The sequence below is a fragment of the Cimex lectularius genome, unplaced genomic scaffold, assembly GCF_000648675.2.
Source record: "Cimex lectularius strain Harlan isolate CLEC.00 unplaced genomic scaffold, Clec_2.1 scaffold194, whole genome shotgun sequence".
Taxonomy (NCBI): domain Eukaryota; kingdom Metazoa; phylum Arthropoda; class Insecta; order Hemiptera; family Cimicidae; genus Cimex; species Cimex lectularius.
Genome location: NW_019392734.1, coordinates 584,074 through 607,661, shown reverse-complemented (window position 1 = coordinate 607,661; position 23,588 = coordinate 584,074). Strand labels below are relative to the sequence as shown.

The window sequence follows — 23,588 nt, the reverse complement described above, 5'->3', positions numbered from 1 at the left end:
AACATCTCATTATTCGGACGCCGGAAATAAAAATAATTACCCCCACCTGCCTATAACCTTTATATAACAGCTACGAATGGATATTTTCAAGTTTCTCGCATAAAATCAATTCTTCATTATTGTTTTAATGCATCTTCTAGCCATTTTCACTTCTTCATCTTCAATAACTGATCGTGTCCGTTAAGTGAAAGTTTAATGATTACCCGGTACATCTTTCTAAAAGGGTGGTAATTTGAAAAGAATGACAATTGCTGAACTCCATTTTGCTGAATTTTCTGTATTTCCTTGAGTTCAAAACGCTGTGTTTTGTGTAACATTAATTGCCTTTTTTGTACCTGTACAATTTAACGTGAGATTATGTTTCTGGCACGGTTATAAAAGTGGAAAGCTATTTGTTACTGTTATAAAAGTGGAAAGCTATTTGTTACTAAGTTTGCACAAGGACGATCAATGGGTCGATACCTTCAATCGCCCCTCGACTAGATTGACACTCAAGAAGGAATAAGTAAACAAACTGATCTTTTTTGAACATTAAAGGAAGGCAATGAAAAAATATCTTCAGTTTGAATTTAAATTCCCTCTGCCCTTTAGAATACCTCTATTGTTCTAAAACGTCTTGTCAGCTATTTCAAAACTGAACCGGAATTAGAAAAGGATGTGAAAATGGAACATAAGGAGCCTAGGAAAAAGTCAGGTGTTATTTCAGTGCGGCTAAACAGAAGGGGTCGTTTACACGAGGGAATTCAGACTAAGCGAAACGGAACGACGCCGTTACCAACAGATGAATAGACAATTAAACAAAATACTAGCTAAATTTTCTTCTCGCTAATTACAATATTGAATAGAAAGACGATAAGTTTTGCTTTTTACGATAATTTCGCCGGTTTCTCCAGTCCCTGGAGGAGCCTTGTAAATTTAATCTAAAAAAACACGTGAATTAATTACAATTAGCATATGCACGAACAGGGGCGCGGCCGGACAGCGAACGAACACTATTAGATTAAAGTTAGCACAAGTCGTGTTTGTTTTAAGATGTCCTATCTATTTTGACACATTGTTTGGTATTTTATTTTTATTTTTATTTTTTAATAAAAATATTAACACTCGTAAAACGTTCTCAATATAGTAGTATTGGAATGACACAATGACTTTTAGTCTATAATAAATATTTTTTAAAAAACAGTAGGAGAGTTTATATAATTAAATAACCTTACTTACACTCTATAAGCATTAATAGTTTTTGACATAATTCTAAGTGATGACAGAGAGTAGTTTTCTTGTCATCATAATAAAATCCCTCTTGGTGATCGCACAAAATCCACTGTTTGACACGAGAAATTCTTTCGTTTTCACAGGGGAGAGCACAGAAGCACTGAAAAAGGTCAGTGCGAGACAACGGCACTGGCCAGACGCGTGATTATGACTGGATCTTTTAGGGAGAAACGACGGGTGAAAGAGGCCGAACGGATGCCAACGGGTTACTGAGGGATCTTTGGAGCATGACGGGCATCCCCACCAGCGCGTAGGAACCGACGCAACCATCTCTGGAAAATGCCATCCAAAGGCTTTGGCCTCCAACGGCGTAACGTGCTACCAGTATGACAATTCTCGCCTACAGTGAGGTTTAAACAAAGTAGTGATCAATAATAATTTTAAGCATCGTTCGACCATTAGAAAAACTTAGATAGGTTTCGGAGGAGGAGATAAGAGTAAAGGTTCGTCTAAAATCGTGTATATCTGGTCTGAGTGTGTTTGCTCCAATATGCCAGAGTGAGGAATGAAAATATTGACAATGTATTTAGTTCTTTCAATTAATTATTCTTTTTATGTAAGGTCTTGGTTGAGATGAAAAAGCTAGTGTCACGAGTGTGATTCGAACCCACGACCTTCGGCTATTAGACCGTTAAACATAATGGATTAATTATTATATAGAGATCGTGAGATGCGTTATGGTGTGACGTAGGTTTTAGAAAAACATTTTCTTTTTCGTACCAACGTTTCGATCTTTATTGAGATCATCTTCAGGGCTCAAAGTGTTTATTTTCTGTTTAGATGTGTCATTCCTGTGTTGTTGGGCACTCTCAACACGACACACAGGAATGACATATCTACACAGAAAACAAACAGTTTGAGCCCTGAAGATGATCTCAATAAAGCTCGAAACGTTGGTACGTTAAAAAATCTTTTTCTAAAACTATATCACACCAGACCGCATCTCAAGATCTCTAAATAATCATTAACTAACGGTCACTAAACACCACACATAATGGATTAATGTATTTAGTTTTAAATTTGATTTTTCAGCGTCCGAAATCGTCTATGTTCCTTCGTCCAGTCGTAGTGAAGAGAATTTCTATTGTAGAACAGTAGCCGTTTAGTGCAAGACCAGATTGATTTGTCCTCAATTAGTAAGTTGTGCAGTAAATTTTTCGAATTGTATGTCTTTTTTAAGTTCTCGTTTTAACTGATGGTTTAAAGTTTTGTAATGCTGTTCGTCTGACGGTAGCCTTGTTCTTTGCCATTTGGTGCGTGCTCGGCGTTTGGTCGTTATTAGTCAGTGAATTTATTAATGGCTATATCTAGTTCGTCTTTTGTTTTCAGTGATATTTTTTCCTCAAGCAGTTTTTAAAAAGATTTCAGTTGAGAATGTGGTAGAGAGTCCAAGAGAAGATGGGACTGTGATCAGAAGAATGGTCACTGAGTGCTTGAATGTCAGTATGTAAATGGAATATTGGACGGGAAGAAATAAATATATCAAGAATGTCAGGAAGTTTCGATGCTGATGTAGGCCAATAGGTGGATGGGAGTTGATATGACAGAGTAGTTTGAGGATGTGATGGTCGTAAAGAAAGGGTTGCCACGAGGTTGTTTCACGACAGTCCCATTGTTGGTGTTTCGCATTATAATCGCCTCCATCCAGGAAATTGGGTCCAAAGGGTTCTAAAGAAGGAAGTAAGGCCTTGTTTGCGATGTTTTTCTTGGGAAGTCAATATAAAGGTGCAAATGTAAGGTTAAAGAGGGATGAAAAGAGGATTATGACAGTTGACATTGCGGATTCTGTTGAGTACCAGGGACTAAAGTGATGTACTAGAGAATATACGAACACTCTGGTTCAAGGTATGGACTTGAAGAAGAAAGCAAAATTAGTTGTTACTGTCAAGCTTTCGACCTATTTTAAGGTCATCATCAGGGCAAAACAATCTTGTCAATGTCTACAGATTGACATAGTTAAGTTTTTACTGGCGATCTCAAATTTCCTTTAAGACCGATTCAGTCCCAACATTTCCAAGCACTGTAACAGCATTGCCAGGGCAGGTCTGTAGATATATTCAAGGTGGTTTTGCCCTGATGATGACCTTAAATAGGTCGAAAGCTTGGCAGTAGCAAGTAAATTTGCTTTCTTCTTCAAGACCAAACCTTGATACTGTACCGTAAGTGAAAATGCGGTCGATACTTCTAATACTAAAAACAGGTACTAGAGAATTTCGAATGAGGATGGCAGTTTCACCGTACGAAGTATTGTCAGGATAGTACCTAATTTGGAAATTGGATCTGCTAGTAAAATGGGTTTCTGTAATTAAAGCTACGTCTATGTGTCGGTAGTGTCAAGTTCATTTCTGTGGGGATCAAACCATTTGAATTCCATTGGAGGATAAGGAGTGAATTCAGAATTGAGAGTTTGCGCAGTTGATTAAATAAGGTCGTTAGGAGTGTAACTAGTGGAGTGAGAAGCGATTTGAATTTATTTATGAAATTTGAAAGTTGTTCACGAACTGTCTGAACTGTAGTGGATAAAGAACATCTGTTGACTGCTGTTGTTGGCATCTGTTGGACATTGGAAAACTGAGGCGCATATGCCAAAATAGAAAAGTCGTTCGCATCTGGATCAGGCTGTAGATTTTTTTTCTTTCAGAGTAGGGAGTGGTGATACACTCAAGGAAGTCTTCTCAACTGCTGAAGTTCTTTTTAAAGTTTGCGGGATGCGTTCCCGGGATGGATTTTTAGGTCTAAAGATCGATCTTACTACTTCCTGATAGGTTTCAAGTTGTACCTTTTCTCAAGTTTGTTCTTGTTTTCTGGAGAAATTGTGTAGTACATCTAGATAGGTCTTGCAAGTCGATAGATATCATATACAGTCTACTCTCACATTTTCATTTTCTGCTCGAGAAATTTCCGATTTTTACTAAATAAAGAAGAATATTATTGAAATGTATAAACTATCGGGTACTACTTTTTCACACAATTGTCATTGTTTGCTGTCGAAATTTAAAGTAAATCATTCTTTCTAAAATAAACAAGAAAATTTTTAAAATTGGTTATTTTTGGAAAATGTAGAATTCTAAAAATCGATCTTACTTCGCGATATCCATTCCTTTCACTGATTGCAGGAGAAATGTTGTAATCATTAAAATTGCACTAAATCATTTTGACTAAAATAAACAGGGATGTTTTTAAAATCGATTAATTTTTCGACGTGGAAGATCTATTTCTAGATTTCTACGCTTTCAAAAATTAATCGATTTGAAAAACATTCTTGTTTATTTTAATAAATATGAATTAATTTGTCAGCAATTTATTAAAAATATGCCCAAGAACAATATGTGATGGTTTCTTTTTTGAACTAACAATAATACATCATAAGTTTTATCTTTTTTTTTATGTGAGATTCCGTCACTTTCAGTTTTGTCTAGTAATCAGTCTTCGTATCTTCTCTGATTAGCCGTGGAATTTTTAAATCGCCCTTTAATAATATGTCTAGTCCGTTTGGAAATGATCAAAGATGTCATCAAAAGGGGAAAAAAAGGCTTCAACCGTTAAAACTAGGTCCAGCTGTGGGCGAAGGGCTTCTTCACATTTTTTCCTTTTTTTATAACACATCATCCGTTCTTATTATCTTATCTTGGATGTACCAAAACGATGACAAGACGTACTACTATATAATTCCCCCTAACATGCCCGCCTTTATCTTTTACACATTATCTCACACTGATTACAAACAGAAATATAAATCTTTTTAGACGTTGCGAAGTCAGGATGTTCCAGTAAAATATAATTTTAATTTTGGATAACAACGATTTACCAAAATTCAGATAAATAGATTATTACGTGCCTACAATCATTTACTGACCATAGAACAATAAATGTCAGGGAAGCAAAATGTATAAGACAAATACACATATAAAAACGTGAAAAATATTTATGCAGACGCACAATTATTTCAAAAATACGAAAAAGAAATCACAAAATTATTCATATATGTGTTATGATAAGTACTTCAAGAAAATTAATATTAATAAATAAATTATTAGACAATAAATACTGAGAAGTTAATAAAACGAATATAACGGATATCCCGTGATGTGATTCATGATAATAATCCAAGTAGTAAACATTAAATATAAATGATGAACCATGTTGTCTGGCTAGTCTGACCACGTTCACAGGAAATACAAAATCAATACGATAACAAGAAAGAGAAAGGCCAGAGATATATAAAATTCACATAAATGGCCAGGGTACAACTCTGATCCAACATGGAAGTATAATTTAAACGAAAATAAGTTCGTGGAAAATTTATGGATGAAACTGATTAAATTGAGGTTCTAATAATGAAAAACGAACCATTTATAAACAAAGGAGTGGTTTATGGCTGACGCGTCAATGAAGAAAGTGATATATCATTAAACGTGTAAAACAACATGTTATGAGACAAGTTTAAATATAAAAAAACCGAATGAAAGACAACGCCTAGAAATTTTGTTTAAATCACTTCTTTTCCCACAAGAACCATGAAATGCTCAAGAATGATGGAGGATTGAACAGGATTTTTCCATTAGCTCGTTTTTCTGTATTCCGATGGAAAATCTTTTTCATCCATTTATGTGACAAAAACTCCGAATCCATCCAGGCTGACGCGGTTTTAATTTCATTTTTCATCCAAGTGGCGAGTAATTTATATCTTGGTATTATCACTGTTTTCTTATTTTTTGCCTTTTCCAATTGGTTGGTTAAAGAGGTCAGTTGGGGTGAAAAGTGAAACGAACATGATACTACTACTCATACTAATCATATTAATGTTACTCCAATGAAACAAGTAATCGCGGTATCACATTTTACATTAATTAGTAGTCAATAACCATAAACGAGAAAGCGTATGATCTAAAACTTTTCGAAAAACAATTGAAACCTAATATAGTTCGGCTGTCTGGTTAATATTCTTATTATCTCTGACCTCATGTTGAAATAATTGCCAGATTCGACTTACCTGCTCTCCCTTTGCTTTCTAATATTTATTATCCCATTAGTTTGACAGGGGAAAGCAATAACATGCGGTACGACGGGTGGTTCGAAATGCTATATATTTTTTTTGCTACATTGAGAACAGGAGGACCAAAATGTTAATAAACTGACTAAGGTACAGTTGCAAACCTCAAAAGGAAAGTACAACATAATTTATTTATTAATCTACTAGTCTGTTTGTAGTTTATTTTCTTATGGGGGGGGGAGGTGACATACCAAACAAAGGAAAATAGGCACAACAAGCTGCATAATAAGAATGAATTTATATTTCATCCTGGTCACCACAGAAATATAACTGAAGAGCCAGTACCAAAGATAAGAAGGTCAATAGAACTTGGACACTGGGCTATAACCCTATAACCTGTATTTTGATGGACGCAGTGCAAACGCATACTTTACCTAGCGGACCCATGTCAGTAATCAGCCAACGCTGGCTCTTGTTTGGGGTCGTTTGATGTGGAGGGTTCTAGGGATAGGATCGTGTGATCATTGCATGGGCAATAGAACTGGGATAGACCGCAAAGTAAGTTTAGAACAGCAGTGGGTCCGGACATGCAACAACGTGTTCCATCACTCATTGGTTTTTTCAACGTAACAATAAATTCATCAAGGATCCTCCTGGCGTTTAAGGCTTTAACTGTGTATGCCACTATCATCTACTACATAATATGTAGGTCTCCGCAGCGATTTTTTCCTGGCACTACACATAACTCGACCAATAGTAGCTACCAGAAACCAAAATTAGATGGCCCTCAACTATAAATGTTTTTAAATAGCAATAAAGAAGAAGCCCAAAAACATAATAGTTCCTTAAAAAATCACAATATCTCGTTTTTGTACTCGGGCCTCTGAATTCCTTGCTAAAAGAAAAAAAAGCAGCGTTGCGTAGCTATGTCTCGTTGAAAGTACGTTTATACACCACGACCTTGTCCTGTTGCGATGCCGTGTCACGTTTTTGAGGTGCACGTCGGTGTTACACGTCCGGGACCCTTTTTAAAAGGAGAAAAGGATTAATTCGTGGGCAAATTAAATGTTCAAGTTACTGTAGTTTAATGACTACTGTAGTAAGTACATGTCGTCTGGAGACTTAATTTAAATGGCCAGATACGCTGGATGTTGGAAGGCTAGGCGGGCACAGTACGGCTCGGTACATCTAAACTGAGGTTGAAGCAAATTTCTTTACAAAGTTTTTTTTTTCGTATAGCAAAATTTGGACCTAACATCTTCCTAGTTATCCACGTTAGGTTCTTGTTTCTTAAGTCTTTTATGCGGAATCCCATGTCTTCTAGCTTGGTATAGTCCTAACTACCTAAGTTGAGTTAATGTCGGTGTATCTCTTTGTTCTTGATACCGTTTACAAGTAGGGAAAGTCTGGTTTTTTTTTGTGATAATGTGGTTTTAGGTGTTTGGGATGGCTTATTTTCGTCACGTCATATTACTATGCTAGTTGAACTGCTCACTGGACAGACTCTGGAGGCATATGTGTACACGGAGCAGTAGAAACAACATTGGGCAATATTTCCAGGAAACAGTGGAACATGTTTTCTGTTGGTGAGAAGGCCTAAGCTTGCCGAGAGAGAGCCTTTAACAAAGCTTTAGGATCTCATAAAAAGCCTTATTGTTAAGGAAGAACTCTAGAAAATAGAGAGATTAAACAATGGTCGAAGTGCATAATGTCGTAAAGAAGCCAACTCGTTTTAACCTTAACCATAACCTAACCTCTCTGTTCCTAACCTTAACCATACTTAGGCTAACGTGTCCTCTGTTGGTGCGAAGGCAAGCTGGCATATGCAGGCATAGGTTTCTGCTACACATGGGAGTCCTTGACAAAGCTTCGGGTTCTGATAAAAAGCCTTAAGGTTAACGAAGAGCTCTAGATAACAATGGAGCACAATAGCCCAATACTAATCTCAGTACGTAAGGTCGTTAAGAACCCGACTCCTTTTAACCTTAATCATAACCTAACCTTATCTGTCTCTAAGCTTTACCCTAATCATACCCAACCTACCATTTCCTTTGTCGGCGCTAATGCTGAAAGTTCTACTCCTGGGAGAGGGAAAGCCCAAAGTTGGAGGATTCACACGGGAGTCCTTGCAAAGGGGTTTTAGGGTTCGATACATAGCTTTAAGATTGAGAAGGGCTATAGCTAATAATGGAAATAAACCAATACTAGTAGTACTTCTTGTCTCTCGTCTTCCTAAAATGAGTTGCTCTGTGAATTGATAAATCTACAATGTCAATATATTGCGCATTTTATGCAACGTTCTTTGATGAGCATACGGTGTTCTTGGATGTGGAATGATGGCAGTTTTTCTTAGGGTCTTGTGTGAAAATTCCACGATTTCTTATGAAGTAAGAAAATTGACAACGAAACATACACCAAAAACGATGTACATTCTGAAAATTTAAACATACAATCATAAATACACGACTCTCTTGACAGATCCCGGTTAACATGCGGTTCGGATTTTGTGGTTAAACGTCGGCCAGCGTCGGCACAACTACCGCCCTGTTTATTACCGACTATTTCGAAATGTATAATGTTCAATTGTATAAAGTGGCCCACCGGGGGTCGTGATGACAAGGTGGTATCGATCGGTGTTCTAAAACCGACACCCTTCTCTCTATGTATTTCGTTTCATTTGTCACCGACGGGGATTTGCTTTCTACTCACCTCAAGGCGTTCTTTTGTCCTCTAGTTCGTTCAGTGTTCTAAATACATTTTTCCAAACAACTCAAACAAAAAGGAAGGAAAAACGTTTGTTCTTGTATTGAGCTAAGTGATTAACATAATTAACAACATTCATTTACATGCCAGGTGTAAGTAATACGTATAAACTTCGTATTGAATGAAGTCATAATCTTATTTTGTTAAAATGCGTCCAGATCGCATGTCCATCAAATGAGTCATAACTTCTAAACTGTTTCTAAACCAAACTTCCTAATTACAACATTTCAATTACCCACAAACCTGGCATGCCCGTCTATTTTGGTTAGCCAGTTTTGAAAGTATTTCCATGCAGTCGATTCGTGATGCAGAACGTTGTGCTAGGATTGCCAGGCGGTCAATTTATAAATGCGACTCCCGTCGATCGCCGGGCCAGACAATTTCCGCTCATGGATAATGATAATAACGATTTGCGAACCGGCAACGCTCAAAAACTCTCTGTAACGAGCTCTAAAAATTTAAAAAATCATCTTACCCGCTAACATGTTTTAATTGATAATCAGAACACTCATCGACTTAAAATGGTCATAAAACTTGATATTTAAGCCTTAATAACAGTAACCAATTTAACAGAGTACCTTCTCTAACGAGGAAGACGGTTTACAGTTTAATTAAAGCTTTTTTCTATAATCTTCTAATACTAACAGAGAAAATATAAAAAAACTCTTAAGTTTTAATCTATGCATATTAAATTAAGAGATTAAACATAGTCTCTTAATTTAATTGAGCACAACAGTGCTCTTTAATCTGTTTAAAGAACTACGAAGAAGGCAGACGGTAAACAAATGTCTATATTTTATAGATTTACTATTAATAAAAAAGTTTTCTACAAAAGAAAACTACGAATAATTAAATTAGGATATCGTTTAGCGCTTCATAACCCATATTTACATATTAAATTCAAATATTATCTTGTTTTTATCTCCATTTGCAAATAAAATTGTTTTTCGTTTCCAATGGAAAACACTTTATGAATTAATTATCTATCTTAACAATTTGTAAATTTCAAACGAATGCGTATTTGCGCACATTGTCAGCGTAGCAGAATACATACTTCTCAATTTATTACTAAATTAACTTATTATTCTTATTAAACATGCAAAGTTTTTCAAGAGAACTTACATCTTTATTTTCTACTACAGTTGGTCGTACTGAATTTAAGTTCATTTTTGTTTTCAGTTTATCGATGGAAGGCATTGGCAAACTGTATGATGAGAGGAATATTATTAATATTTTAGCATTTCATGCTTCTTTAAATGCGAATTAATCTAGGAAGCTACGCCTACTACATTTTCTGTTATACCTAGCCTAATTTTAATATTTCTTCAACAGAATCAGATGGAACTTGTATAACTATCAACATATCGGTCTTGATCTATTGCCCAACATTTTGTTATCAAGAAATAGTTGAAAAGTCACAAGTGCTAAACTTCAAACATAAAAAATTAACAAATAAAACTTTAGCAAAATTTTGCGAAATCGGATGCTCTGACATTAGCTTTCGCGAGGACGATATAATTAATCTAATATTATTAAGTGGAGTGTTCTGACTTACACTTTGGACAAGACTTACATCGCATGCTAAAAACTTTATCAACAGATTTTATATTGACTCTGACAATATTTTTCATATTTATAAGTGGTTTGGACCTATGCTTTTTTCTGTAGGCCATCTTCTTTTCTTTGTCCTACATGTCCAACATTGGTGCATATTTGCTAAGAATAAATTTTTGGGCCTTTCGTACCAATATCAAAAAATACTTAATAGTAATTCACATCAATATGGAGTAAAGGATCAAATACTGTAAACTAAAGTTGATTGACTTGAAGATTTTCTCTTGGGTTACAACTGAGGAGAAATTGACAAAAGTAGGAGGTATAGGAGATAAAGAACGCATTATCAATTTTTCCTACCTACAAATATGTGATGATATAACAAATTGTAATAATACTGTTAATAACTCAAGCGTACATCCCGTCAGTATCTTATGTCCAGAAGAAAAAACCTTTATCCTTGACTTAAATCCTGGGAGTTTCACGTTTCATGATTACTAATATAAGGTTGCCTGTGCTCGGTCCTTTGTCGGCAAATTCGTCGTACAGCCAGGTAACGTTTGCCCTCGTTCAAAGACGTTTACTGCTTTATTCATTTATTTTACCTCCGATATAATTTACACTGGCCTGAATTGAACGTACCGACTTTATTTGGTCAAATCCCCCTGTCTTCAACTTCTTGTAAAATACTCGGCTCAACTTTTTAGATTAGCTGTTTGGTCATTTCTGATATTTTGGTATGCCTATACTCGCTACTTTGGTCTGTCAGACGCGTTTCGGCTTCTCGCCTTCTTCAGTGGTGACAGAAACTGAATCAAGCAGAGGATCCTCTTCTCGCAGGGTTCGGGGGAAGCGTCCTCAGGAAGTCACAGAGACATGCTGTGCCTTCAAGCCAATGAAGAAAAAAAAACTGAATCAAGCGAAAAAAATTTGCAAGAACTGGAAAGTATAAAGATATTTTGCTGGAACGAGTCCCTGATTAATAGGAGAACTGACATTAGCAGGAGCTCCTGAAATGCATTGGGATGTCAACTGTATAAAGGAGTGCTGGGCGACCGTGAGTAGTCGGACATGACGATGGAAAAATCAGGAACCTGTTTGTAGACTGAATTGTGCAAGAACTCCTAGAATGTATCGGACTATACACAGAAGCAGCCAGGGCTTCTGAGTGTTCGAATAGAAGAAGGCGGAATCAAAGAAATCGTTTGTTGAACAGACCCACGCAGGATCTCCTGAATTCCATCAGGATGTCAAAAGTAGGCAGGAGCTCCTATGCATTAGGAGAACTGAATTATTCAAGAGCTCCTAGATTGTAATGGAACATACGGAAGAACAGCCAGGCCTTCTGAATTTCGAATAGAAGGATGGAGGAATCAAAGAACTTCGTTTGAATTAGAACAGACCCACGCAGGATCTCCTGAATTGCATCAGGATGTCGTAAGTAGACAGGAGCTCCTACGCATTAGAAGAACTGCATTATTCAAGAGCTCCTAGAAAACATTGGGGATATTAATATACAAACAGCATCCATGACTAACCCGTTTGTGTTTGAACAGAACCATGCAGGATCTGAATTGGATCAGGATAGTAACAGTGGGCAGAACCTCCTGGGATATATTGGACATCAGCCCTAGACAAGATGTGTATCATGAAAATAGAAGTGGTCTAAAGTTTGGCGTGTTTTAGAATATCACCAGATTCAGGAACTCCAACCATACTACCAAACTACCAGTTCATCAGTGCAGATCTCAAGATGACATCTCACAAAAACTTTCTCCTTTGGCAAAGTTGATATTGGTAATTAAAATCATGTTTTTTTGTGTAATAATGGATTGAACTTTGAGAAAGTGCAGTTTAGACGCTAGTTAATCCATATAGTTAAAATTATATTTTGGTTTGTTTTTGCGCTACTTGCCATAATTATATTATTATAATACAGACTTTTTAAGCACAATTGATTCCTGATGGCAAAAATAACATTTTTGAAATGTCCCCGCATGACGTAGGTAGGCAGGACTTTAGGCTAGTTGTTATCCTTAAAAAGGTACATATTGATAAATAAGGTAAATATTGATCGCCAGGGCGAAGAGTAAAATTCTCTTGCAAGAGGCGCTTCTACTTTTCGGTCCCCCCGTGTCCATTCCCTTTTAGTATTCCGAACGGTTGCAACTCGTCCATACGACTTTCATCTGGGGGGCGGGGGGTCTGTCAGCTCGATTTTCCCTTTGATTTATGTGGGATTCACTCTAATGTTTTTGCAATTTACAACAAAGCCGTACTGAGTGGAACGGAAGTAGAATTTAAACTATATATTAAATGATACACAAAAAATGTAGCCATGTTCACAGGAAGAAACGATAAACCAGATGCAAAAAGGGTCTTCAAGACATATACGCTGAAGAATAATACAAAGGGTCGATAAAGTATAATAAAAGTGCCACGTGAATTGGCAAGTTAAGTGGATATACTCCCTGAGCATTTTGATTTACAATACGAATAAATAAAATAATAAGCGTTTCGTAACATACAGAGGTACTCGTCGTAATAAATCATTCATGCTTATAGAGCTAGGAAATGTATTTTGGCCCATTTAAGAAAAGAATTGCGATGGTGGTTGAACAATGAAAATACGGCCAGGGTTAACTTTGTTCATGCCCCCTGCAACCTGGAATGGGAAAATATAATCGTTTTTGTATTAAAATAACATCTGACGAGAACATTTATCTCGATGATGTTTCAGAGAGCAAGGGTAATTTGGCTAATGTATAATTCATTTACTGCCGCCAAAAAAACAAAGAAGAAATGGAAAGCTTAAAACGGCCGAGCTAGTTTTTTAATAATTTAGCCTCCAGGTTCATATTAATCAGAGGGAAAGTTAGAAGTTTAATCAACCCTAAGAGTGATTGATTGACACATCAATTTTAGCATTCGATTTTGTCCTGAATATTAAATCCTTGAATCAATAACAACATGAACTTATTCGTTAAAAAGCTTTTATTATTATTTGTTGTATCTTTGCGCTATCCATATGGATGACCTCTATGGGTGGTCTGGGAGCATATGTTGTTGGAACTGCTTTAAAATGATTTGCCCTTTTCAATTTCGCTTATTGTGTTTTTGTAATTTTATGATAAACATTACTTAGGAGATAGAGAACATAGAGACATCTCTTGAGGTCAGCAGTGTGATGAACCTGTAGCTTGGTTCATTTTGGTTTCATTCTTCATCATTTTGGTCAGCCTATCCCGGCTTTTTTTAAATTCTTTTTTTTATACGAGGGTTCGCAACAGCAGAGGTCATATAAACCTTCATGGTGCCGGTGTTTTTGAAAAAAAAGCCCATTTGTAAGTATGTCGGGTTCGAATGCAGGGGGCCGCTGGATTCGAACCCGGTACCTTTACGTTACAGAGATGAGCGCCGTGTCAAAGAGTAAACCTAGCGGTCACCCCCCCCCACCAATTGATAAGTTTAGAAAGTTCTTTGGTTTATGCTGGTCGGACCTTTTCCTTTTTTTTAAATTTTGTATATGACATATCTGTGATCTATTTTTCGTTTGTGCATACATTTTGGTGTTGAATATTTGACTTATGTCGTGATCCTGTACATTTAAGCTCGTCTGTATTGTCAAGGGTGGTTTTGTATGAGGTGTGTTGTGTAGTATGATTTTCTATTCATTACCCCTTAAATTCACCGGACCGTTCACCATTTGGATTTCCCTTTTTTTCGGAATTCGGATTTTTTAATAAATATAATATGTGACAATGTAAACCCCTTAAGAGTTATGAACACTTGTCCCTAGGTGGAGAATGAAGCTTATTTAGATGAATAAAATTAGTTTTTACTTTTATTGTGGGTAAAAGAAAATATTTTTATTTTGGCTAAAAAAATTATTTTAATTGACACTTTACCCACGCATTCAATGTTAAAGCTCAAAGCAAAAAAAAGTCTGTCTTTAAATGCTGTCGATGTATGCTGTATTTAATTCATAATAAATAATTTATTCAACTTCGTCGTGGGTAGGCTTGGAAGAAAACTTGAAATCAATTAAGGCCCAATTTTCCGTATCAAAAAGCTTAAGTAATCCACAACCTACAAGTTTTGCTCCCTGATTATAAATAGCCAAATTATAATAACTTCTAGGAAATTTTCGTAATTAACGGAGGGAAAAGCCGTTTAATGAGATTATAATAACCGCCGTCCGTTAATTAATTTGTTGAAGGCAGGTGTTATATCAAAGGTTTGCAAAGTATCTCGTAAAAAAATAATTTTCAAAGAGTTTTACAGAAGCCGAATAAATTAGTTTTATAATCATTAAAATGCACATTATATTTCGTTTTTGCTAATAATTTTCATTTTTGTTGTCCTTTTTCACGTCTGTTATGGACTATAATGGACTCTGTTATAAATGTACAAAAATACAATTTGATTGAAATTTTAACATATTTTTATTAAATTATCTTTGCATCATAATTTTGTTGTAGTTCTTGGAATAGTTGGGTTTCACTGCAACAAAATTGTATAAGTTCGGAGACTTTGTAATTAAAAGTTTGAATTAATTCTGACAAGGGAGCGCTACAGACGTGGAATCACCGATTTTAATGAACTGGTTTTGATGATACTTGGTCGAAAAATATTGAACTTGTGTCTGAGCGATCCTACCAATGGGTCTAAGGAGCCGTGGAAAAAATCTAGATTTTTTTAATTTATCCTGAAATCCTATCTAACCGGCGCTCCTTCAGAGTGCCTTGCCTCAGTACGGCAAACAGTTTCTGAGACGAGCGATCCAGGCGCCCCGCAAGGAAGCATTCTTGGTCCCATCTTGTTTATACAGCTGACCCCCGATACATCCCTACATACGATGCCGCAATTTTACCTTCTAACTCTAATTCTACCCAAGCCACCTCCAACATCCAGCAGCATCTCAAGCTCATTGAATAATGGTTCAAACGCGTAAGATGAAAGTGAACGTGGACAAATTACGTTCACGTTAAAAAACGCATTGATCTATACGATAACAGTAAAAAACTATCGACATCATCACAAATAAAATACTTAGGGCCATACTATTGTAATGTAAAGTAACTTACTCAAACTATGTTAAAATGCCAATCAAATAGTCAATTTATACTTTTGTAAAATACGTCTGAGAGGCTTTGACTTCAATTTTAGATTAGATAATGTCATGTTAGTATATAAAATTTAAGTAATATATATTATTAAATTACTTTGTGCGTTGTAATAATTGTTTTTGCTACAAAAGGGGTTTTAATACATTTTAAGCGATCCCACGGCCTAAAACAACTCTGGCCTAAATTCTTCGACTCTCGACAAATACGTTCACATTGTACGTATTTTATGTTGTTGATGTAATTAAACAAACACCGTTGTCCCCGATTAAAATGGACTTTCTTGTTTACTTTTAACTGTACAGAATGTGCGGAGAAATCGTATAAAAGCTAAACTGAAAAAGGGAGAATAAAAAAGATTGTCAATACAACCTAAATTAAATTAGATTCCAATCAAGACACTTTTGAATAGATAACCCCAAATCTACTTTGAAATTAAAAAAAAAAAATCAATCAAAAGCAAAAACTCACAAAACATGTCTCAAAACTTAGGCATAATCTTTCTGAAAATTTTAGATAAATTAAAATCTCGAAAGGGTCAAGTATATTCTTACAATCGCAATGCCTTTTTATCCATCCTTGGCCTTAAAAACAATCATTTGATTGTCATTAATTACGAACAAGAACTCTCAAAAACCTATGAATAACGTACCTTACAATTTAACACAATTAGCAGATAAAAATCTTGCCAGGTCGTTCGCTTTTTTTATATGGCACAATAACACAACACGATACAACTGTTTACCACGATACCCTAAATTTATTTCTAAAAAAACTATAACTTGGTCTTTTTTATATTCTATCATATTTACGCATAAAAATAAGCCATAGAATAACTTTTGTTCTACTTTTATCGCAAGATAGATCTATAAGTTGAAGTCTGTAAGTCTATAAGAGTTGAAATTAACATAAAATTTGATGAGAAGCATTTAACAGACAAGCCTTAAAGTATTTTTTTTAAAAAGTGGGAACAATATGGTATATTATACGTTTTAAAAGAAAGAAGGCTTACCTTTGAAAGGCTTAAAGCCATCTAATAACGCATGTACAATCTAAGTTATGCATTTTTCCGCCTTATGCTTAGAACTATTGACAATTGTTTTCGACTCGAGTGGGGAAATGAATGATAACAACCGAGAAACTTTCCGTCCCCTAATTGGTACAACGACTGGAAAGTACGTGCGATCCGAGATGCGGTGGTGTTGAAGCCGGTTGCCGTGTCTCGTGAGAAATCACGCGATAACCATTACCTCATAACAAGAAACGATATCTTTCCATGGCCACAGAAATAATAAAACGCCTGGCCCAAATAGAAGTGGTCGATTTCGACCCTTCACAAACGAGACATAAAAAGAATTTTTGTAGCTTGTAAACTGGTCGTTATACAGACATAGTTCAATGAGATGCCTTATGCCTTAACCACCTGGGAAATTATAAAAACCCTAATTAGCAGGAGACTGGCTTAGTAGCTTAAAAATATGCTTAACCCTCACATGCATATAAGGCATCTTTCAACAGATCATCATCAATAAGTTGACACACAGAAAAAATATCGCTTGTCTTCGGTATCTGATTCTTCACATACTCCATATTGATTGATAAGTTGACTTCGATGTCAAACTGGTTAAAGTATCATAGATTCACGAAAACTCATCTTTGCTCTTCACATGAGACAAAGTTTACAAGGGCAGAGCGACTTTCCTAGTACTTTCCCCGCTCCTCTGTCGATAGAAAAGTAAGTCGCAGACTTTTCTACGAGGTGATGGCCAGTCCGATGATTTTGTATGCTTAACCCACTTGGACTACAAGTGCAATTCAAATTACTACAAAATGCAAGCCGTTCAGAATATAGGCACAACTACTTACCGTCAAACATGCGGTCGGTCTTGGAATTCATCAGGCGTGCCTAAATGACGATGCCGAGCAGACAGGAAGAGCTCCAGGAGAGCAACCGTACAAGAACAAAGGTCTATAACTACATTTAAACGAAAATTTAGTTTTGCCTAGGTGCTTGTTTACCTCCATGTACATTTGAGGTCAATTTCTCATCAATTATGAGCCCGATTTAGTTGAAAGTGACGGACCACTTCTCATCCCGTGAAATTTACCTGTCCGTACAGCACGGCCTGCGTTAAACAACATTTAATCTTAATTTTTGGTTGATTAATACTCGTTTGTTCTTGTGATGGGCAATCTGCAGCGTGGCAATGCTGGGCAGACAGTCGAGCTCCACGAAGGACAAGCGCAGAAGCAGATGCCTTACCACTAAACTGCCGTGTAAATGACTCATTTGTTAACACAAAAAATTGAATTCACTTGGCATAATGTGAAATGCCAATGATTCATTGTCATACCAATTGCTACGTTGCCTTATTAACTCTGCTATGAGGTGTAAAAGTCAATTTCTTATCCAGAATCGATCTTAGGTACTTGACAGTGACAGACCACGACCCGTCCCATCAAGCTGAACTGCTTGAACAGTATAGTCTTAAGTTTTGGTTGCGTCTCATTTGTTGCAGAACCTCATCTGCATCACGTGCAGCAAGTAATGCACGAGCTCTAAGAAGGACAAGCGTACAGCACCAGCCTGCCCTTAGCGTATATGCTCATCATTTTGGTCCTCGCTGTTATTATATGTCAGGTAGGGTTTGGCTTCTCGCTTCAGTCGTGAGTCTGTGTCTTAAAAGGCCAAACAGTGAGAAAGGCAGACCAAACTAAGATTCACCACCCCATAGAGATGAAGAAATCTCAAAAGGTATATACCTCAGCTTGTTTCGATACAGGATCGGCTTCTATAGATTTAGTTAGTCTGTTATATCGTTGCATCGTAGCGTATAGCTAAAAAAGTCAACAAACCTTAAACAACCTGAAGTAGTTTGCTGGGAACAAAACAATAACAAGAGCGTTACAGTAAATTGGATCTCAGGGAGATAGGATCTGAAAAATATTTTTAATATATATTTTTAATAAATTTATTTTTCCTCTGTTTTCTTTAAGTTATAGTTACAATAGCCGTCAACAAAGAACGTTGGACAGTGAAGTTTCGTGCAGATATTAACGATCCAACCTTATTTAGTTTTACGGGGAGGAAAAACGGTAAAATGAAATGATTTCCCAGGAGACGCCCAGGGACATTTTCTAATATACTTTATACGTGTTCTTTTAAATACGGGAAGGTCCGCTCAATACAGATTTTCCTTCTCGAAATCTGTTGTTTATCAACTAATACAACTCTTGTAATTTTTTTTATACAGAAACTCTGAGGGGAAACGAGCCCGATTAAAGTGAATCATCGGATAAAGGAATACAATTTGCTTCCGAAACCGCTGGATCGTGAGGACCTTATTGGAAAAACCTTATCAAGAACGTTCAGACGTTTAATCAATCCCGACTAAAAACGAATTTAGATCCTCGAATCTAGCCAATCTGTTTTGAATGTGGAAATCTTAATAAATATTAAACCTTGAATATAATACTGAAATACAGACCAAGAGAGAACTGCATTATTTATCAAGGCACCGTCGTAGCGGGTAAAAGAGACTGTATTGGATTTTTTTGGAAGGCTGAACCTCTGATAAAAGGTATTGTCATCGCCCTTTACAGGTGTTTTACAGCACCCACACCTCCCTCGACGGTCTTTGACAACAGAAAAGACATAAGAACGTGAGAAATTTACAAATGTTTATCTTCTCATGCGAATTGTAATAATTTAAATCATTCTTATATGAAAATCATTTCAATGGGGAGAAAATTGTTTTAGGAGTGCCATAGTTTAAAAAAATTGTATTTTCATTCACTTTCATAGACTTATCTTACTTTGTGAAAGTTTCTTTTTATGTGAACACACATCAATATAAATTAAAGCGTTCAGAGCTGTTTGAAGTGCTTTGGCAACTTCCACTTTAACTACTCAATATCTGTTTAATCTACTTGATGGCCTTAATACAGAAAAGACACCAAGTCCTCCACAACAGTCATAAGTATTTCAAAAGTAGCTCTACATTCATTCCAATAAACTTAGGCATGGTTAGCCCAATAAACCCCAAATTTTAGGCGCAATTTTTTACCCCAAAAGGCGGTCGAGTAAGCAAGTCCGAGACGTCCCTTCCAGACATGATCGCCGCAATCCGGCCCTCTGACGCAAAAAATGTAATAAAGAACATGTCATTCTTAAAAGAAAGTGGCAGCGTTGATGGGACGGATTGGCAGGGAAACTTTCACTTATAAACAGTTCTGTCGATAGATGCCCCTCGGAGGATCTGACTCGTAGGAGTGGGACGGATATTACTTTTGTGTAGATGGCGTGTGTTGGTGATGAATGTATTTATTGGCGTAAATATGTTGTGTGAAAGAGCCGATGGCTCCTCCTTCCTAACTGAGTTAATGGTATGTAAATAGGAAAGAATATATTTAAAAATTATTGAGACTGATTAGTGATTACGTTGTAGGCTGAAATGAACTAGCTGTTGACAGCCCCTGAATCGGAACCAAGGTGGCCGGACGGAGAAGACCAAGGTCTAACCCCGGACTGACAAAAGCTGGAATTGTCGGTTGTCTGCGAGAAGTGACAGGCTCAACTCCTTACACGTGCGTTTGTGTGGTTTGCGTACAGAATTGAGGTTATATAAATTTGTAGACGTAGTGTGACTATTTGTATACATCATTATTTACTGAAGAGGAAGGCAGCTTATTCGTTTAGTGTATTTGACTTCCAATCAGAAGGACTTAAAAAAAAAAGAATAATCTTAACAATCACCATCACAATAAAAACTGCCATTACTGTTTTATTTTTAATAATAACGCTATGCGTTATACTCAGAAAAAAAAGAACCACAGATCGAGAAAAAACATCACCGTTCGAATGTGGATTTGATTCATAAGTAACCTATTTAATAAACCTAATACTAAGAATACAATTATTTTTTGGGAAAAAAGCATAATTATAAATAAATTATCTCAAATTTAACTGATTCAAACAGTTTGCCCAACGATGTAAATGATGAGAGTTATAATTTGTATAATCAAGATTTACTTTCCAGTAAATCTACTTTGTTACGATTTATTTTGGACCCAAGAGCAATGGGCGGCGTGTACATAACCTAGAGCTAAAATCATAATTAAAATATATTAAATAAGACTACCTAATTCATTGTGAATTTTCCATTTACAAATCCTAACTTAATAAAAAAGTAACCCACCACCAGCTTTTTTAATGCTGCACATTGACCTGATATAATTCTTAAAAAGAAGGAAAAATACATTCAATTACAGAGGTACACAAGCCCTAAAAAAGTAAAATTCCTCGTGGATCATCGATTAAAGAGCAGGTTCCTCTGGATAGACTAAGTTACCGCCAAATTCTTTTAATTTCAAGAGCATAACTAATACTACTAAGGTAAACTAAAATTACAAATTGAATAATAGGGTATCTAATCCTAGTTTCAAATCAACTGTTAAACTATTACTGCCTAGAACCGTAATCATTCAATCAATTTTTTCAATTAATTAAGGTTTTTAGTTAAGATAAAAAAGACAGCGTCACGAGCGGGATTCGAACCCACGATCTTCGGCTAGATACGCCGCTGCTCGGTTGGTGTTGGTGTCCGAGTGGATCGAAGTCACGACAGCTCAAGAGGTAGAGAGCAGCGGCGTATTAGCCGAACATCGTGGGTTCGAATCCCGCTCGTGATACTGACTTTATTATCGGCGTATCTAGCCGACCATCGTGGGTTCGAATCCCGCTCGTGACACTGACTTTTTTATCTCAACTAAACACCTTAATTAATTGAAAGATATAATTTGGTCAAGCGGACCACGAAAACTAGTGAACGTAATCATAATTAAGATTTCACCCAATAAATTACAATTATAAGTCCAACCCTTAAAGTATAATTTTTAATAAAATAATTAACTAGGCCTTAATGAATAACCGCGACTGATGGCACAAAATTAGTCAGACCTTTACTAAAATTAACTAAATCCTATTTTCATAGATACTTAATTCTAAAAACTGCGATTAAAAATAAACTTTCCTTTAGAAAAACTCCCAAACAAGCTAAAACATGCATGTATAGCTGGAATAAAACTATAGTTATAAAAGTTAAAAAAAATATCGGTATATTTTATTTTTACGAGGGGCCCTTGAAGGTCATTAAATTAATTTTAAGAAGCTGGTGTGGGTATATGTAAATATATATTTTGCTACAATAATGTATTTTTTACATTTCTTTATACATTATTGGAGCAATATTAAAATATATTAAATTACAATTATTGTAAAATAAAAGACTGTAAATCAGTATAAATTTATTCAATAAACCAATAAATGTTTTATTTGTGTTATGGTAAAAATGTATTTTGGGCATTTCCGATGATTTTCTGCCTATGATCGCTTTTCGGCCGCTCTGAGCAGAGACGACTGACGACAGCACGAAGCCAAAACGCGCTTGACAGACCAAAACAACAAGGATACGCAGACTAAACTGGTCGAAAACATCTAGACTGCCAATAAATATTGTTATATTTTTAACGTTAAACACATTCCATTTAATTCTAAATTTGGTAAGACGTAGCAAAAAAATAATTCCATTCTCCGCCTTCTTACAGTATATGTGAAAACCGAGCATCAAACAAGAAAATCTTTGTTTTATAAGGTGAAGATGGTGCGAGCAGGATGTGTCAAAGGGTTGCCAAGTTGAGGGAAGGAATTTTTAACTGGCAGACCCAATAAAACCGACGACCGCCGACTTAAATACATAATAAAAAAAGCAATCCACACTACTTCTGACAGTCTAAGTGCCTTTTTCCATTAAGGAAAAGTATATGTCGTCGTTTCACGATATTTCACATTTGATAAAAGAAAAAGAATGTATTTCTTTAATAAAATCTACTTCCAAACAAACCAAAATTAGAATACTTACGCGGTAATAAAAAGAATATTTTCAATTTTATTCCCTTCTTATTTTGCAAAATTTGGTAGTTTTATTAGTTAGATAGTTATTTTAAAAGTTTACAAAGCTACGTTTCATGGTCAATAATATTTTGAGAAAGACAGACACGTCCAAAGAACTTTCACTGATCAGTAGGGGTTAAACTTCATCAAATCGCTGTAACATTTTTTTTTTATTGGTGAAGATGAACAATCGGTCAATCACCATTATGCCCACATCAGCTGTCAAGGAAAAGCGGTTTTCATTAATCAATTCTGATGTTTTCCCCCATGGAATAAACCTCAGAAAAATCGCAAAGCTGCTAGAGGGGAAAGTTGTAACAACAAACAAGCCGAGAACAATTTATTATCAACCTGAAAATGGTTATCAGTTTTATCAAAACGGCCAAAAGAATACAATGCTAGCATCGCAAAATAAATGAATTATGTGAGTGCTTTTTTTTTATAGATGTTTGTATTTAAATTATGAATTTAGTGGTTAATAAAAACCGACAAATCTGAAAAAATGCGAAATGAATATTCAGTGATAACAGAGTAATCACGTTTAAAACCGACGACCGATTTACCATAAAATGTAAATTTCTGAACACCTTTTAAAGAGTCAACTGTGAAAATCTGAAAATATTCATATTTTTTATTTATATTACATAAAGCTGAACGAAGCGAATTTAACAACTAACAAATAAAAGTTTGAACCTTTTACAACATATTTTCATTTTGACAGAGGCCGGTGGCTGTATAAAATCAAGACTTCCAAAAGGTCGCCTCCCTGTGAAATGGGAATAAAATGTTCTACCCTGAGGTAATACCTCTCTCCAGAAGCTCTTTGTTTTCGCACCTGGAACATCGATCAACAAGTTGTAAGAGACCCCCTTCGATTCCCATTTCTCTTAGTTTCAGACATCTATATAAAAAAAGGTTCTTTATTTTA

General features: G+C 35.8%; 1 protein-coding gene and 1 long non-coding RNA gene across 7 annotated transcripts in view; one reads left to right on the top strand and one right to left on the bottom strand.

Annotated features, from left to right (window-relative positions):
* Nucleotides 1–23,588, bottom strand: part of LOC106661076 (kinesin light chain) — a 166,402-nt gene that overhangs the window by 127,951 nt on the left and 14,863 nt on the right. For 3 of the 6 annotated variants that reach the window (XM_014384215.2, XM_014384217.2, XM_014384211.2), the window contains exon 1: nucleotides 1,219–1,490. The exons of the other annotated variants lie outside the window; for them this stretch is intronic. Coding sequence is in view for 1 of the 3 variants with exons in the window: in XM_014384211.2 (XP_014239697.1) it covers nucleotides 1,219–1,247 (29 nt within the window). In the remaining 2 variants the exon portion in view is untranslated. Of the gene's footprint in view, nucleotides 1–1,218; nucleotides 1,491–23,588 lie in introns of those variants that run through there. 6 annotated transcript variants of the gene reach the window in all.
* LOC112126928 lies at nucleotides 19,477–21,089 on the top strand. The gene is made up of 2 exons (XR_002910313.1): nucleotides 19,477–20,094; nucleotides 20,157–21,089. It is a non-coding gene; the product is annotated as an uncharacterized LOC112126928 (long non-coding RNA).